The sequence below is a fragment of the Amblyomma americanum genome, chromosome 2, assembly GCF_052857255.1.
Source record: "Amblyomma americanum isolate KBUSLIRL-KWMA chromosome 2, ASM5285725v1, whole genome shotgun sequence".
Classification (NCBI taxonomy): Eukaryota; Metazoa; Arthropoda; class Arachnida; order Ixodida; family Ixodidae; genus Amblyomma; species Amblyomma americanum.
In genome coordinates, this window is record NC_135498.1 from 46,148,398 (window position 1) to 46,165,077 (window position 16,680).

The 16,680-nt window shown below is 44.2% G+C and overlaps 1 protein-coding gene across 1 annotated transcript in view; it reads left to right on the top strand.

The window, feature by feature from the left end:
- Positions 1–16,680, top strand: part of LOC144119676 (phospholipid-transporting ATPase ABCA3-like) — a 51,379-nt gene that overhangs the window by 1,942 nt on the left and 32,757 nt on the right. Inside the window, exons 2-3 of the mRNA XM_077652242.1 lie at positions 10,860–10,963; positions 14,797–14,925. Of these exons, the coding sequence (XP_077508368.1) occupies positions 10,860–10,963; positions 14,797–14,925 (233 nt within the window). The remainder of the gene's footprint in view (positions 1–10,859; positions 10,964–14,796; positions 14,926–16,680) is intronic.

A 16,680-nucleotide genomic window follows, 5' to 3' on the forward strand; every position in this document is an offset into this window, starting at 1 on the left:
CTTGCCCGGTCAGACCCCACTGTTTATGCGGAAGGACTTTGAGTATGTTCAGTGATCGGGAAGTTTTCTTTTTTAACACATTAATATGAGGCAGGAAAGTGAGTTTTTTGTCAAACGTTACACCTTAAATTTTGTGTTTATTTTTTACGGGCAAATCGGTTTCGTACAGATGTATACGGCCGGACCTCGTTTGAGTGAGAAAATAATGGCTACTGTTTTCTGTGCATAAAACCGGAAACCATTTCCGTCTGCCCATGATTCTAGTTCGTGTATTGTTAATTGTGCTTGTCTTTCGCATGTTGAGATGTTGGAGGCTGTGAAAGCTATCTAGACGTCGTCTACATAAAGTGAATACGTAACAGACCTCAGTATTATTTTGCTAAGAGAATTCATTTTTACATTAAAGAGAGTTGTGCTTAAAATATACCCTTGAGGTACCCTATATTCTTGAATAAAATTCCTCGAAAGGGTTGAGCCTAGGCGGACATTAAATGAACGGTTAGACAAAAAGTCTTTAAGGGAGTTTAGCATTCTGCCACGGATGCCGAGCTCAGCTAAGTCCTGAAGAATCCAGAATCTCCAGGTTGTTTCATATGCTTTTTCTAAACCGAAAAAGACCGCAAGACAGTTTTGTTTGTGGATAAAAGCTTCTCTGACAGTATTTTCGAGGCGGACTAGGTGATCTGTTGTGGAGTCTCCCTTTTTAAAACCACATTGATGGATATCAAGAAATTCGCAGGATCGAAGGACAAAAGTTAATTTTATATTCAGGACACTTTTAAGGGATTTGGCGAGGAAACTGGTAAAGACTATGGGTCTGTAACTCCTAGGAGAGGTTGGAGGTTCATTAGATTTAAGAAACGGTACAATATTAGCTTTTTTCCAGGCTTCAGGTGTTTTTCCTGATATCCTAACTGCGTTAAATAATCTTAAAAGTGCTTCTACGGCAGGCTGAGAAAGATGGTATTGTATTGTATTGCATTATATTGCATTGTATGCATTGTATTGTATTGTATTGGGTTTTATGACGCATAAGCAACTGAGGCTATCATGCGCCAAACACATGGTATAATTTATTTCAAGAATTGGGTGTCCTCAGCGAAAGTCCTTGTCCGGACAAGGACTCCGAGGAGCCCAACAAATCGAATGTAGACCTCAGCCTTCTTCTCAGGCCTGAGAAAATGGATTAGGTGTATCATAAAATGCGTCAAAGCACACCGTAAGAATTTTTAGAATAGTTCTTTGATATTATATTTTGTTTAAGATCGCTGCGTCTTTCAGAAAACTAAAAGCAGATCAAGTTCTTACAAGTGCATTATCTCCTAAAAGTAAATTGGGGTGGGAGGGAATGCGATCATTGTAAAATACAGTAAAATAATTTTTCCTTAACCATTCGAGTTGTGTGCGAAGGAATAGGATGTGGTTTACTATGAGCTCATCTCCACATTTTTTGTCATTAGAAAGTTGTGTTAGGTGACTGTGTCCAATACGGAGACGGCATAAAATAACTTCAATGAAACGTTTTTGGTGTGAGCATGACTTCCATTCTTCTGTTATGAGTTTTGTAGCTTATTATTTCTTTCAGTGTTCCACTGAGACTGTCATTTATATCAGATATTTTAGACTGTACCAGCTTCATGCCATCTTTGTATGGAATCTTCACTTTCTTTATTTATTTGTTCCGAGCTTTTGCAGCACATGTATCCACCTTCTCATTGCCTGTGATTCCGATGCGGCTTGGCACCCAGCAAAATTTCGTCTTGTTTCTGTGTTGTGGCTCTTATGCTATGTTATGTTAGTGGTGTAAGTATTTCTATGGCGAAGTGAGGTGAGTACACTAAGAGAATCAGTGTAAATGATACTATTCGCAGTGTTCTCCTTTATAATTTTTTCTACAGCCACAGACTGCGTAACACTGCCATGAAAACGGAGGCACACTCATGCAGCCGTACTGTTTTTTCCCAATTATTTTGAACCACAGCACTTCCGACGTAGTGTGCAGATTTTTATCCATCAGTATAAAATGCTGCGTATTCTCAGTATTTTTCGTTTAGGGCTAAATATTCTTGTAATATATGCTCATGTGGTGTTTGTTTTTTCTGAAATTGTGTTAATGTGAAGTCGCACATAAGAGGGTAGGCATTACCAAGGCGGGAGTGGTCAGGTTTGCGAGTAATATTAGGCAATGTGTCCATTACATCTAGTTCTCGGCATTTCTCTTCAAAGCGCAGAAGTGGTCTGATTGCCAGAGGTTTGTTGGTAAACAGTGTTCGAGATGGATACTTTGTAACTATTGGGTAGCATATGTGTTTTGGCATGGAACTAATTTTAAGAATGTATGAGCATGTGAGCGCAGTTTTGTCTGTGAGTGATGGTTCGTTAGTTTAAACATAAAAGCTATTTATGGGTGACGTCCTGTAAGCACCAGTTGAAAGACGTAAACCAAAGTTTTGCACTAGGTCGAGTCGTTTCAAGTACGATGGCCTTGTTGAACCATACACTATGCAACCATAATCTAAAATGGAACGCACTACAGAGCGATAAATCTGCAGAAGGCACACCCGATCAGAACCCCAATGTTTGCGTGAAAGGACTTTCAGTATGTTCTAAGACTGCGATGCTTTTTTTTCAGCGCGTTTATGTGGGGCAGGAAAGCAAGCCTTTTATCGAAAGCTATGCCTAAGAATTTGTGTTCATTCTTAAAAGGCAACTGGATTTCGTTTATGTGTAGAGTGGGATCTGTCTGTAAGCCTCGTTTGAGTGAAAAAAGTGAGGCCACTTATTTCTGTGGAGAGAACTGGAAACCCTTCTTGTCTGCCCATGTTGCCAGTTTATTTATTGTAAGCTGTATTTGTCTTTCGCATGTAGATATATTGGAGGATGTGCATACTATGTGAAGGTCGTCAACATTGAGAGAATACGTAATGGACCTGGGGATTATTTTCCTAATAGAATTCATTTTTACTACGGAGAGTGTTTTACTTAAAATACATCCTTGAGGTACTCCATTCTGGTGAATAAAATTCTTTGAAAGGGTTGAGCCTGGCGCAAATGAAATGAACGGTTGGATAAGAAGTCTTTTAAGCTATTCAACATTCTGCCTCGGATTCCAAGCTCGGCAAGATCTTGAAGAATCCCGAACCTCCAGGTTGTGTTATATGCCTTTTCTAAGTCAAAAAAGACTGCAAGACAGTGTTGTTTGTGTATAAAAACATCTCTGACAATATTTTCTGGGCGAACTAAGTTATCTGTAGAGGTGCATCCTTTTTTAAAACCACACTGACTGATATCAAGAAGGTCACAAGATTGAAGGCCTAAAGTCAATCTGATGTTCAGGACACAAAAAGATTTGGCGAGGCAACTGGTAAGAGCTATGGGTCTATGACTGCTGGGGAGGTTGGTTCTTTCCAGGGTTTAAGAAATGGCACAATATGAGCTTTTTCCAGGCTGCGGGTATAGTTTGCCTGATACCCAAATTTCCTCTGCGGCAGATTGGGAAAGATGGGCCAGCATTTCATAGTGTATCTGGTCGTGTCCTGGAGCTGTTCTTTTTTTTGCCGGCAGATAGTACTTTATTGATTTTCTGGAGGGTAATTAATGTATTGTATTGTTCATTAGCCCCTCCACTTGTTGGGAGTCTGTTTTTCGGCCATATTTTTGTATTTTAGAAATGACTGGGTGTAATGTGACGAGCTAGAAACTGCAGCGAAGTGCTCACCTAGTATATCTACCTGTTCCCTTATATTTGTGTACCAGGTGGTGTCAAAAGCGGCAGTGTGTACGGTGAGAAGCTGCCATTTAATTTTATTACCTGTTCCCACTTTTTCTTATTTGATTTGACTGTTTATGGATGACACATAGCTCTGCCATGACGCTTTCTCGGCACTACGACGGACATAGCGAGCTTTCGCTCTTGCCCTTTTAAAATATACTAGGTTCTCGTGCGTGGGGTACCAGCGAAAAATACCCCAAGCTCTATTTATCGTTTTTTTTGCATCTTTACAATTTCGTGTCCACCAAACTGTTTGATTTTGCCGTACCATTCCCGAAGACATTAGAATAGCCAAGTGTGCGGCAGCTAAGATACAATCAGTGAACTTTTCATATATTTCATAGATGTCAATATTTTCTAAAACTATTTTTTCTAAACTGGTTTCTGATATAAAAAGTTGTCAGTCAGCTAAAGAGAGCTTCCAGCGTCGCGGTTTTGTCGGGGTTATTTTAGGTGCAGTTGTTAGGCTGATTATAACGAGGAGGTGATCGCTACTATATGGTTTGTCTATCACATCCCATTTAAAATCGTTAAAATCAGACGGCGAACTAAAAGACAAATCTAAACAGCTCATTTTCTATGAAGCTGAAGAGCAGTGTGCAGTTTTTCCAGAGTTCCGCAAACAAATATTACTGCTGAGAATAACATCCTTTATAATTTGACCTCTATTATGTTTTTTTTTTCACTTCCCCAGAAAGAGGTATATCCGTTAAAATCCCCAACTAACAGATAAGGCTCTGGTAGTCGTGTTAAAAGGTTTTCTAACTCTACGTGGGTAACTTTCATGTGGGGCTCTAGGTATACAGAACACACTGTAAGAGTTTTATACATAAGCAAAGTGGCTGTATACAGCCGCTAATTTAGCTGTAAGTTTTACTTCGCGGGCTGCTATACCGTTCTGCACGATGATCGCTACCCCTCCCGATAGCCTGTTTGCATGCTGTCGATCGTGGCGGAATATTTTATATTTTTAGTACATTTCTATGATGGGGAACTAGTTTAGTTTCCTGCAAGCACAGGGCGACAGGGGAGAATGAAGATATTTTTTATGTCACTGAGATTTTTTAAATGTCCCCTGCAATTCCAGTGTATTATCAATGCTATCTTGTGGGTTAAGAAACTAGGTTTAGGTTGGCCCCTTGATTCGGGCCTTAGCTCTTTTTTTTCGATCCAGGGAGTTCTGCCGTACGTGTGACGTCAACGGCACGGAGCTACTCTGGCTCGTGTCCATCACCTCCTCAGAGGTGCTGGACGATCGTGCACACTGCACGTGGGTCCTTGTGGGAGACCTCGATCGCCTCGTGGGCAAAGTTCTTGAGTCCCGCTGCCTCGGGAGGCAGCATAACCTGCTTTGGAGGTGGTGGAGTAGTGTTAGCTACTTCCACCTGGTGCGAGGGCGGCCCTGCTGCAGCCTCACTACGTGAGGTCTGGGCAGGTGCCATAGGCCGGTGTGATGGATCGCCCCGTCGCACCACATCGGCAACGCTTGTGTGTAGATTCAAAGAAAAATTGTTTGCCATTCTGATATGTGTTCTCGCCTCTTTGAAGGAAACGTTCTCTTTAGTTTTCAATGTAATGACTTCTTTTTCTGTCTTCCACGATGGGCAAGACGTGGAGTAGGCTGGGCGCTCGCCTTCACAGCTTGCGCAGCGGAATGCTGCTTCGCATTTTCAGAGGAGTGTTCTTTCGAAGCGCATTTTGCGCAGGTTTTGCGGCCTCGGCAACTCAGCGAATCATGGCCAAATCTTTGGAAATTGAAACAGCGTCTGGGGTTGGGAACGTATGGTCTCACAGTAATCTTTGTGCACCCCACTTCATTGGAGTCGGGAAGTGTGCAGCAAGTGAAAATAAGGTGTATCGTTGGGAACTCTTTGTCGTCTTTTCTTACTTTGATTCTTTGGACTTTTATGACATGTTGATCGGCGAGGCCTTCGAGCATTTCCTCCTCGGTGAGATCCAGAAAATCAATTTCTGGAATCACCCCGCGGACTGTGCGTTTAGTGACGTGTGAGGTGTAACTGACATGAATGCCCCCAAATTACAGAATGGCAGAAAGTTTCGCAACTTGAACTTTATCGCGTATCTCAAGAAGCAAGTCTCCACTAGCTAGTTTGGTCACCTTGTAACCGGGGCCCAAGGCTTGTGTCAGACATTTCGTAACTGTGAAATGTGATAACTTCCTTGCTGATTTTCCAGGATCTTAACTATGGACAACGTGATATTTTGGAAAGACTTCATTTGGGGTTTTTTTTTGAAAAATTGTTTGCTTGATTCGTTCTGTCCTTTCTTGAGAGGGCGATCATTTTTTGACGGGAAATGAGCTATAGAATAGGTGTGTTGTTCGGCCGTGGTGCCAGCCGCCCACGGTGGAGCCCAAGAATTAAGAGGACGGTACAGGAACTTGCAGGCAAGTCCTGCCCACGCCAGCTGTGCACCTCAACTATAACTAAAAATGACGCAACTCAGGGTGGTTGGCCACACAAGGTTAACCAGGAAAAAAAGGAAAAACCAAGAAGTGAGTAGGAGATATGAGTTGTAAGAAAGAAGATAGGAAAGTGAAAGATATGAAAGGGGGGATAGGAAAAAGCGACTGCCGATTTCCTCCGGTCGGGTCAGACCGGAGGTGCCGTCTACAGGAAGCTGGGGCCAAAGTGGTGTGTTTCCTTCGCCGAGTAGCCTTTAAGGTCCAAACGCTCAGCATCGGCTCAACCACCAGGATACCCCTTTCGCCGGACACGGCTATGCCACGCCCGGCTAAGCGCGGGTGCTCGGGTTCGTGGTGATGCACTGTTCACCATCATCCCCCTGCGGAGATGTCCCTGCGGATGCTCGGGAACCCGTGGTGTCGCCACTCACCAACGCCTGCAAACTGCAGACGCGGGTCAGAGAGATGGGCAAGCATTTCATAGTGTATTTGGTCGGGTCCTGGAGTAGTTTTCTTTTCGGCAGACAGTACTCTATTGATTTCCTGCAGGGTATTTAATGTATAGTATTGTTCATTACCACCTACACTTGTTGGGAGTCTTTGTATTTCGGTTATATTTTTGTGTTTTATAAATGACTGCGTATATTGCGATGAACTGGAAGCTGCAGCGAAGTGTTCACCCAAAATTTCTGCCTGTTCCCTTATGCTTGTTTCTGTACCAGGTGTTGTCAGAAGAGGAATTGTGAACGGTGAGAAGTTTCCGTTTAATTTTTGAACCTGGTCCCAAATTTCTTTAGATGTGATTTGACTGTTTATAAATGAAACATAACTCTGCCATGAAGCTATCTCGGCAATTGGACGGACGTACCGAGCTTTAGCTCTTGCCTTTTTGAAATTTTCTAGATTTTCGTGTGTCTGATACCTGCGAAATTTACCCCAAGCTCTATTTTGTTGTTCTTTTTTATTCCTAGCAGTCTTTTGTCCACCACACTTTGTGGTTTTATCACACTGCTCCAGAAGACTGCGGAACAGCTAATTCTGCAGCAGTTACGACACAATTCAACTTTTCGCGTATCTGATCGATGCTCAGGTTTTCTATATCGTTATTTTGTAAAGTGGTTTTTGCTCTAAAAAGTTCCCAGTTCGCTAGATGCAGCTTCCAGCGTTGCGGTTTCGTGGAGATTATTTCCGGTGGAGGTGTTAAACTGATTAGTATACGGAGGTAATCGCTACCATATGGGTTGTCAATGACATCCCATTTAAAATTGTTAAAAACAGAAGGTGAAGTAAACGACAAATGTAAACAGGTCATTTTCCCCGAGGTAGGGGAGCTGTATGTGGCCTTTTCCGTATTTAAGAGACATACATTATTTGTGGGGATAAAATCTTCGATTATTTGACCCCTAAGGTCACAGCGCTCGCTTTCCCAAAAAGGGGAGTGAGCGTTAAAAGCCCCAACTACTAGATATGGTTCTGGAAGTTCATCGATGAGTTCTTGTAGATCATGGACAGTTAATGTAAAATGTGGAGGGATATATACAGAACAGGTAGTAATTTTTTATAGCTGACGATGCTGACCGCAACAGCTTCAAGTTTTGTTTTGATTTTGATTTCTCGAGCAGGCACGCCGCTTTGAATGACAATTGCGACGCCTCCCGAGAGTCTATTTGCCTGCTCGCGATCGCGTATAATTTTTTTTAATGTTTCAGGGTATTCATATGCTGTGGACCAAGATTTGTTTCCTGAGGACATAAAGCTACGGGCAACACTGACCCTAAAATATCTGTTATGTCACTGTAATTCCTCAACAGTCCTCTACAGTTCCACTGAACTAAAAAAGCCATGTTCATTTTTTGGGGGTGAGAACGCTAAGGTGTTTACTTATGTTCTGGGCCCGTTATGAGGAGTCTGTCCTTTTTCGCTCAAGAGAGCTGCTCCGCCGGTGCAAAGCACGCGGACTGGGAGTTATATCCATCACCTCGCCAGAGGCGCTGGATGACCGCGAAGCCGCGGTTGTGTTAGTTTCAGGCCTCCCCCGACGGGGGGAAGTCCTGCGGGATGCCGACCCATGAACCGGCGCTCCCTGCTTTGGCAATGGCAGGGCAGCTTTCGCTGACCCTGCCTGGGGCGTAGATGGCCCTACCATACGCTCGGTGGAAGGGGCCTCGGCAGGCGCCGGAGTGCTGTGTGGAGCGACGCGCTTGCGCACCACATCAGCGAAGTTGGGTTTTGCTGTGAAAGAGAATGTTTTGGTGAGCGTTAAACGCTTCCTCGCTTCTTTGAATGAAATGTTCTCCTTGGTCTTTATGGTGATTATCTCTTTTTCCTTTATCCAGGACGGACACGCCTTGCAGTACGCAGCGTGCTCTCCTTCGCAGTTTGCGCAGTGTGTGCTGCGTCACATTCTTCAGAATGATGGTCCTTGGAAGCGCATTTCGCACAGGCTTTGCGGCCGCGGCAGCTCTGAGAGCCGTGCCCGAATCTCTGACAATTTAAGCATCTGCGTGGGTTCGGAATGTAGTGCCTGACATTTACTTTAAGGTATCCGACTTCGATGGTTTCGGGTAATGTGCTTGTGCTTATTGTGAGAACCAGGTGTTTAGCATCTATTTCTTTGTTGTCCTTGCGGATTTTATTCGGTACACATTTGTGACATATTCGTCGCGGAGACCTTCTAGCATTTCTTTTCCGGTTAGATGTATGAAATAGTTTTCTGAGATGACGCCACGGATGGTGTTGAGGGATCTGTGAGCTGTTATGGAGCCTGGGATGTCTCCAACAGAATGTCTGAGATTTCGGAGTTTTGGATACGGTCACGGATTTCTAGTAATAAGTTGCAACCGGTCTAAGGTCACCAGACATTTTGATACCAGAAAAGGGGATAGGATTCTTGCCTGCTTTCCTTCTCCTGCACTATGTATGACATGAAACTTAGGGAAGGTTGTTTTCTTCTTGGGGAAAAAAGTCTGTTGCTTCGTTCCGCCCTCTTTTAAGAGAGCAATCGTGTTTGGAATGGAGGGGAGCCATAAAAAAGTTAGTTTTTCGGTCATGGTGCCAGCCACCCACCACGGAGTGCAACAAAGGGACGGGACGGGAACTTGAAAGCAAGTCCTGCCCACGCCAGCTGTACACCTCAACTATAACCAAATAGGACGCAACTCAGGGTGGTTGGCCACACAAGGTTAACCCTCGCCGCCGGGAAAAAAGGAAAAACGAAGAAGTGAGTAGGAGATAGGAGAGTTGTAAGAAAGAAGATAAGAAAGTGAAAGATGGAAGGGAGGATAGGAAAAGGCGACTGCCGATTTCCTCCGGTCGGGTCAGGTCGGAGGTGCCGTCTACAGGAAGCTGGGGCCAAAGTGGTGTGTTTCCTTCGCCGAGGGGGCTTAAAAGTACAAACGCTGGGCATCGGCTCAACCACCAGGATCCCCTTTTCCCCGGACACGGCGATGCCACGCCCGGCTAGGCGCGGGTGCTTTCGTCCGTGGTAATGCACTGTTCACCATCATCCCCCTGCGGGGATGTCCCTGCGGATGCTCGGTAACCTGTGGTGTCGCCACTCACCAACGTCTGCACGCTGCAGACGCCCCCCCCCCCCCCCCCCCCCTGCGGGGCACTGACAGATTCTGCTGCTGGGTGAGCTGGTATGGCATGGTATAGTACACGGTGCGGTAAGATTCTGCTGCTGGGTGAGCTGGTATAGCATGGTATATATAGTACACGGTGCGGTTCGGCATGCATATGATGCACGGTACGGTACGGTACGATACGGTACGGTGCACGGTACGGCATGGCATAGTACGGGATTTTGTTTTACAGTAAGCGCGATTTAGCGGCCCAGAGCCACGCTTCAAACGATACCCTTTTTCAAGAATCGCACCTTTCCTGACGCAGAAGACCCCTCATGACGCGCGTGCTTTGTCTCCTTTCATTTATTCACGCCATTTCTTTGTCGTCATATCCTTCTCAGCAGGCAACCGTAGCGTGACGCGCTACGTCAATACGAGGACGGGACATCAGGGCACAAAATGGAGTGATCGCTGCGAAAGAAACATCTAGTTCCGTCTTCTGTCGACATATTTGCTTTCCATTGTCGTGCCATGTTGAGGCCAGTACATCGGGCGTCTATCCCATGGATGCCAGTCAGCGGGCCTGCGCACTCGTCAGTTCAGCAGCGCTGCTGCCTATCGTTACTTACTGTACTTTACTTCAGCTTACTTTAGCGCGTGGTTTGCTCACAGTGGCTGAACGTTCTGCCAGGATCCAGCTGGGATGACTGTGGTCGGCTGCGCCGATAGAGTAACTCCTCTCATGAATCGGCCCTAGAGTCACTGGCCCATGGGAAAGTTGATGGCAAATTTCGTGACCAGTCAGTCGGAAGCTATCTAAGGAGTGCAGGGTATTTTTCCAGCATCGGCCGATGGCAGCGAGAAGTAAAGGACAAGCGAAGTTCGCCACTGCCTTTGCGAATCAGCAGACTTTACCAACAAGAGCGTATACTGAGGTGCACTTAGTGGCAATTCTGTGACGCCTCTATAGGATTGGGAAGGCTGTCTGAGAGGCTTGGCATTTCACCAGTGATTACATAGCTGCTCTGCTGCGATCACTTACGTATGTTCCCTGTGCGGTGAAGTGTTCATTACTTCTTTTCCTCCTCTTTCCCAGTGTACTGGTCAACGGCGCCTGACCCCTACTTCCCCGTCGATGTCATCAGGAAGATCGAGGCTTCGGTTCTTCGAGCGGCGAATGCAAGCACAAGGAACCGGAATGTACGTGCTTCGATCGTCTTGCTGTTTTGGTGCCCTTGATAACACTTGGCACACGAGCCACCACTCTTCTATCCTTGGTCGCACCTACATTACCTCCTTTATTGCAGAGTTCAAATGCCTCATATTCACAGTCTGCAAAAAAAGAAAACGTTGTTTTAGAAAATAATGCGAATCAAATTGGTGTTTGTATAAAGTCTTGAACAGGAGTGTAACACGTCGGACCACAGGTTCACGTGTAACTGTTGTGGCAGAAATTAGGCCCATTCTTTACCGACTTGCAATAGCTTTGAATGTCCGCCGGAGCCTCGGTAGCAGAGACCCACTACGAAGGTACTGTGAGTACCATTAAAGTATTCTTACTTTGGCTGTAAAAGTCAAAGTTCACAGACATCCTCGTAGCATCACATGTGCACATTTTTTCTTCGTTCTTCGGCAGAATTTAGCTAATTTCTATAGCACACATCGTTCTTGCCTGCCCTATAAACATTGCGCAGTCTCAAGAATCAAATCAAGACAGAACAACAAAATCAATAAACAGAATTATATTCTGCTGCTGAGCACTAGATATATTTTCTAACTTCATCCAAAAGCCTCGCACTGCGCTGTGCCTAATAACTCACAGGTGTAACATGTAAAAAAAATACCTATTAGTGTGCCATGACCGGGGACCATGCAGTACTCAATCGATATTACAGCGAAGCTGTATACCTCTAGCATCCAAGAAAATTTTCCTGTTGTCGTAAGCAAAAAAAAAAAACGCCAGTCTGAAGAAAAGCCCGCTCGAAAATGCACTGATTTTGCAAAAAACAAACCGCAATTTTACCGAAGTTCTTTGAGCGCCTAAGTATATAGCACATTAAATATTTATGAATCTCAGGCGCTGCGTAAATTTCGTAGTTAATTTTGATATACAATGGGAACAACGTCCGACGCGTTCCGATAAAATTTAGGTTTGCAGCTGCTTCGAAAGGGGTTGATGTCATTCGAAGTCCTCGTGTGAACTGCAAACCGCATAATGATGATAACGACACTGGCATAACGGGCTACAAATAATAAGTTAAAAAAAGATTTAAAAATTGAAGGACGCTGAAGCTTCGTCTTCAAGAGCGGGACGCGACAGCGTGTTGCAGCGTTGCCATGGAGTCCACGGAACAGCATCGTGCGTTCGGCGCGACGCCTTGCCCGTTGGACAACTTAAGGAAAGGAAATGACACCTGTTACAGTTATCTCGGCGGACACCCGAACCACGCCGTAAGGGAAGACAAATTAAATGAAAATTGGTTTTAAGGAAGGGAAATGACGCCTGTCTCGCATATCACGACGGTCACCAAACCGCGCCCTAATGATGATGGTAATAATAATAATAATAATAATAATAATAATAATAATAATAATAATAATAATAATAATAATAATAATAATAATAATAATAATAATAATAATAATAATAATAATAATAATAATAGGTGGTTCTGGGGGAAGGAAATGACGCAGTATCTGCGTTATATATCGTTGGACACCTTAATCGCGCCGTAAGGGAAGGGATAAAGGAGGGATGGGGATGGAGCTTCCCCATGGCTGTACTAGTGTTCCTGTATATGCTACCGCATAGAGCATATTAGGCTGTGGGCTGTACCGTTGCTAAGCGCCACCTATCGTTCTGGCTGCGCCGGCGTCTGGCTGTGGCCATCTGGAAGAATACAGTGTTCCTTCGCTATATGTATACGTAAGCCTGCCTGCCTTTGAAAACTGTTGGCAAGGATGGCACACTGTTAGTTTTTTTTCTTTGACTCCTTTTTGATTTCTTTACTCCTAATAGAGGTGCGGCAAAAAGCGCCAAATACAGCTAAAGTGCGGAAGAATATTTACGAACGATAATCACGCAACGCACTGTAGGTATGGCTATACCGTAGCAAACGGGTATGCTTGACCAGTGCAATACAGTATTCTCTTGTGCAAAACTCAAAAAACTAAGAAATAAGCACTTTACGAAGTTTTATAATGAACACATTCCTTTACACCCAGCGCTGCTATTAGGCGAAAATGCCATTGTTAACATATCTTCCGTTTTTAGCTTTTTAAAAGAAGCAGATGTTCTTCAGAAACTGTAAACTTTGATCCACAGCTTTGCTTTAAAATGTGATGCATTTCAGCCATTTTGTCAGTCCATGAGAAGAGGGCTGAGGTGGTTATTTGAATGGTTGGGAGCCAGAGGATCCTTGCCCAGCCAAGGATGGCTACTGAGGTTATCTGACCTTCTTGAAAGCGTTTATTTTTAGCCATTTATAAAATTTCTTCTTTCTCTTATTACTACCAGAACGAAATAGCAATTTAAGTCCTGTACACAACCATGTTTCCTCCCACCTACAGAAAAGTGTTCATATACCTTGAGCCTGGCGCATGATAGCCTTAGCTGCTTATGTGCCATTAAACCCAACACAACACAACAACGCAATACAGTATTCCTTCTAGATTCCATTCCGTTTCTTTTGACTGGTTGAAGAGAGGCCATTCGCTGGACACCGCTGCTTGAGCCAGTCACAAAGAGCGAAGAAGAGATTAATTGTTAATAGTGGAGTTTAATGTCTCGAAGTGGAACAAGAGCTATGAGGGACGCCATATATGGAGAGCTACGGGTTAATCTGGATCATACGGAGTTCATTAAGGTGCGCTGAGATCACATAGAGCAAGGCAGTTTTTGTAGTTCATCTGCCTCAAAATACGGCCTCAGCGGTCGGGATAGAACCCGCAACATTGGAATCAGCAGCTTAAAGCACCTTAAAGACAGCAATGCGATAGTGGTGTGTTCTGAATTAATTACGCACGTATTGAAGTTAAGACAACGACATCCAAAGCACAACGCGAGAGAGACGCGGGATCCTCGGCTGCGGCGACGACAAAAAGGGAAAAGGCAGCGATGGTGTAGTGGTCTAATGCAGCGGCCAGCGCCCGTGATCTGTCCGCGCCGCCGCGAGTTCTGAACTCTCCCGCAGTCATAAAGCGTGTTATTTATTTATTTATTTACTTGTTTATTTATTTGTTACGTCCTCCTTCAGCCTGTCTCTTACGCCCCCTGCCACGCCTGCCCTCCCCGGTAGCAATGACGATACTGCCGCAGCCTCCCAGCTACCCCTTCGGTGGTGATGGATTTTGTAGTATTGCGCCATCACGGGGTTGGTTCCTTGTTGTCACGTGACACATCACAGATCTTCGACCAAACATTGAATTTTGCGACAGAGAACGCCAGGGCTTTGCCTTGACTTCAGTTAAAATGCTATTGCATTATTAGCATGAAATCGAAGTGTAATTCTAATACTGTACCATCTTAGGGCTTTATGAGAGCACTGAGGAGAATTCCATCCGCTATTTGCCCTCCGTAAAAATTCATTGTTTTACTCTTTGTAGCTGGCGTGCGTCCTGTTCTCTATCTCTCTGTCCCTGACTCATATCCCCGCCTTTATATAGCTCTTAGCTTGAATATTCCGTTCGTAACAATATTCACGCAGGTAGCGAATAACCAAGGGCACATTTGATTCGTTTTCGAATCGGCTCTAAAAACTATTATTAGCGCACTCCTATAGTACTCATTGTACCTTGAGACATACCTATGATATTACTACTGACGAGCTGAGATCACCCCTTAAGTCGTACTGTCGCTTTTCTTGCGATGGAGGTGTCAGGTGTCGGTTGACTTACATACCGCCTTTTATAACTCAAGGAAAGTCCCTGTGAGCAAAGATAGAGTGTAAAGAACTCGTGTGTGTGTGTGTGTGTGTGGGGGGGGGGGGGGGCGGTGTTTACACTAGTGCAAACGGGCAAGACGTACTTTTCAGGTGAACATGCTCCACAAGCAAGGGCTGTCCGGCTATGTGCTCACTTCCCTGCCGTTCGTGTTGGTGCTCAGCATGCCGCTGCCGGGATTCGCTTACCGAGTCTCCATGGAGGTCAACAGCGGAGCTAAGGTATGTGCAGGGGTCTTCTAGCAAATACGAGGGCATTTGCTGATTGCTGCACTAAACATCGCCCCTGTATATATGCGTGAGACTACTGCTCAGTCGCGCATCAGTTTATCGTGGGCTCTGGTTTGAACATGACTGGCCTGGTAACCTCGGACGGCTCGAGCAAGGTTGTTTTTTTTTTTAAAAAAAAGCTTTTCAAAACTGGGCGCTGCTTCTGACGTGCTCAATAGGAGATTGGTATTAAAATAGAAAAATTTCACGACACAGGAGGAACGTCAAATAAGATTAGGTTTATGAGAGTATTTGTGCGGGTGCGACTCTTTATGGTAACAAAACAACGTTAACGTCCAAGACGGAACACAGGCTAGGAAAACAGAGCACTGAGTTTCATCCAGCTTTAACTACAGGAAATTATATATATTGTGCAGCGATAGCGTAGAGGTAGAGCGTCCACCTCGCGTGCTAGGGGACGGGTGCTTTATATTTATTTGTAACATTCTTTCAGACACAAACGGTCTAGGATGACAGAGCGAAGGGCAGATGCTCTCTGGCTACAGTGCTCAGACATGAACAAAGGATTACAACATTATACAAGTGCTAACGCAATAAAAAAATAAAATAACATCCAATACAAAGTTTAGTTGGTTTTCAAAACATGCATGCTTAATGCTTTGAATTGGACAGTATGCACGCTCTGAATGCATTTTTGAACCTTTTAAATGCTCTACATTGATGCTAAAAGTCAAGAAAAGATGGGTGTGTATTTAGAAAACTAGGGATTAAATACGTCAGTGTTTGTGTGTCATAGCTCGTTCTTATGGCAGGTAATGTAAAGAAGTTCTTTCGAAAGTTATACCGTGTAGTACTGGGCTGGCACAAGTTGGTTAGCACTGATGGATTTCGCATGATTTCGTTCCTAATATGAGTAGAAAGTTTCAGCTCATATAACTGGTTTGAGCCGCCGCGGTGGCTGAGTTTTTGAAGAACGATCAATTTGACGAGGTTAGGCTTGGCAGTAGAGCCTCAGATTAGTAAGCAGTAATTGAAATGTGATTTAACAAGGGCGTAGTACTTTTGCCAGACAGGAAACAAGTACCTAATTTTATACAGCATGCCAACAGATCTGCATGCACTCGCAGTGTATTTTCTCTACTTTAGGCGTCCAGCTCAAGTGCTCTTCAAAATAAATGCCCAAAAGTTTAAAACTAGAAAGCTGTCTTTTACAGAGTCACTATATTTAACAATGATGTTTTCGTCATCAGGTTTATTTCTTTGTTTGAATATGAAGTATTTTGTTTTACGAACATTTAATTGCAGTTGATTTACCCTCAGCCAAGCGTATAATTCATTTAACCATGTGTTAGTTCGGCATGCAAGATAGCCCAAATTATTGTCAGAGTAAAACAAGGTATAGTGTCATCAGCGTAGATAATTGTGTGAGGGTTATGTGGCATGCGTATAAGTCATTAATTTACATAATAAACAGCAAGGGTCCCAGTATAGAGCCTTGCGGAACCCCATATGTTATCTTTTAACTCGGAACGAAAACCATTAAGGTATGTGTATTGCAATCTGCCAGATAAATGCGTGTTAATCAAACTGAGCGCTACGCCTCGAATGCCGTAGAACCGGAGTTTTCGGTACAGAATATTACGCTTAATTGAGTCGAAAGCCTCCCTGAAATCTAAGAACAATCCAATGGTAAATAGTTTATTCTCGAAATTATTAAACAGTTTTTCTTTAGCATTCAGTAATGCC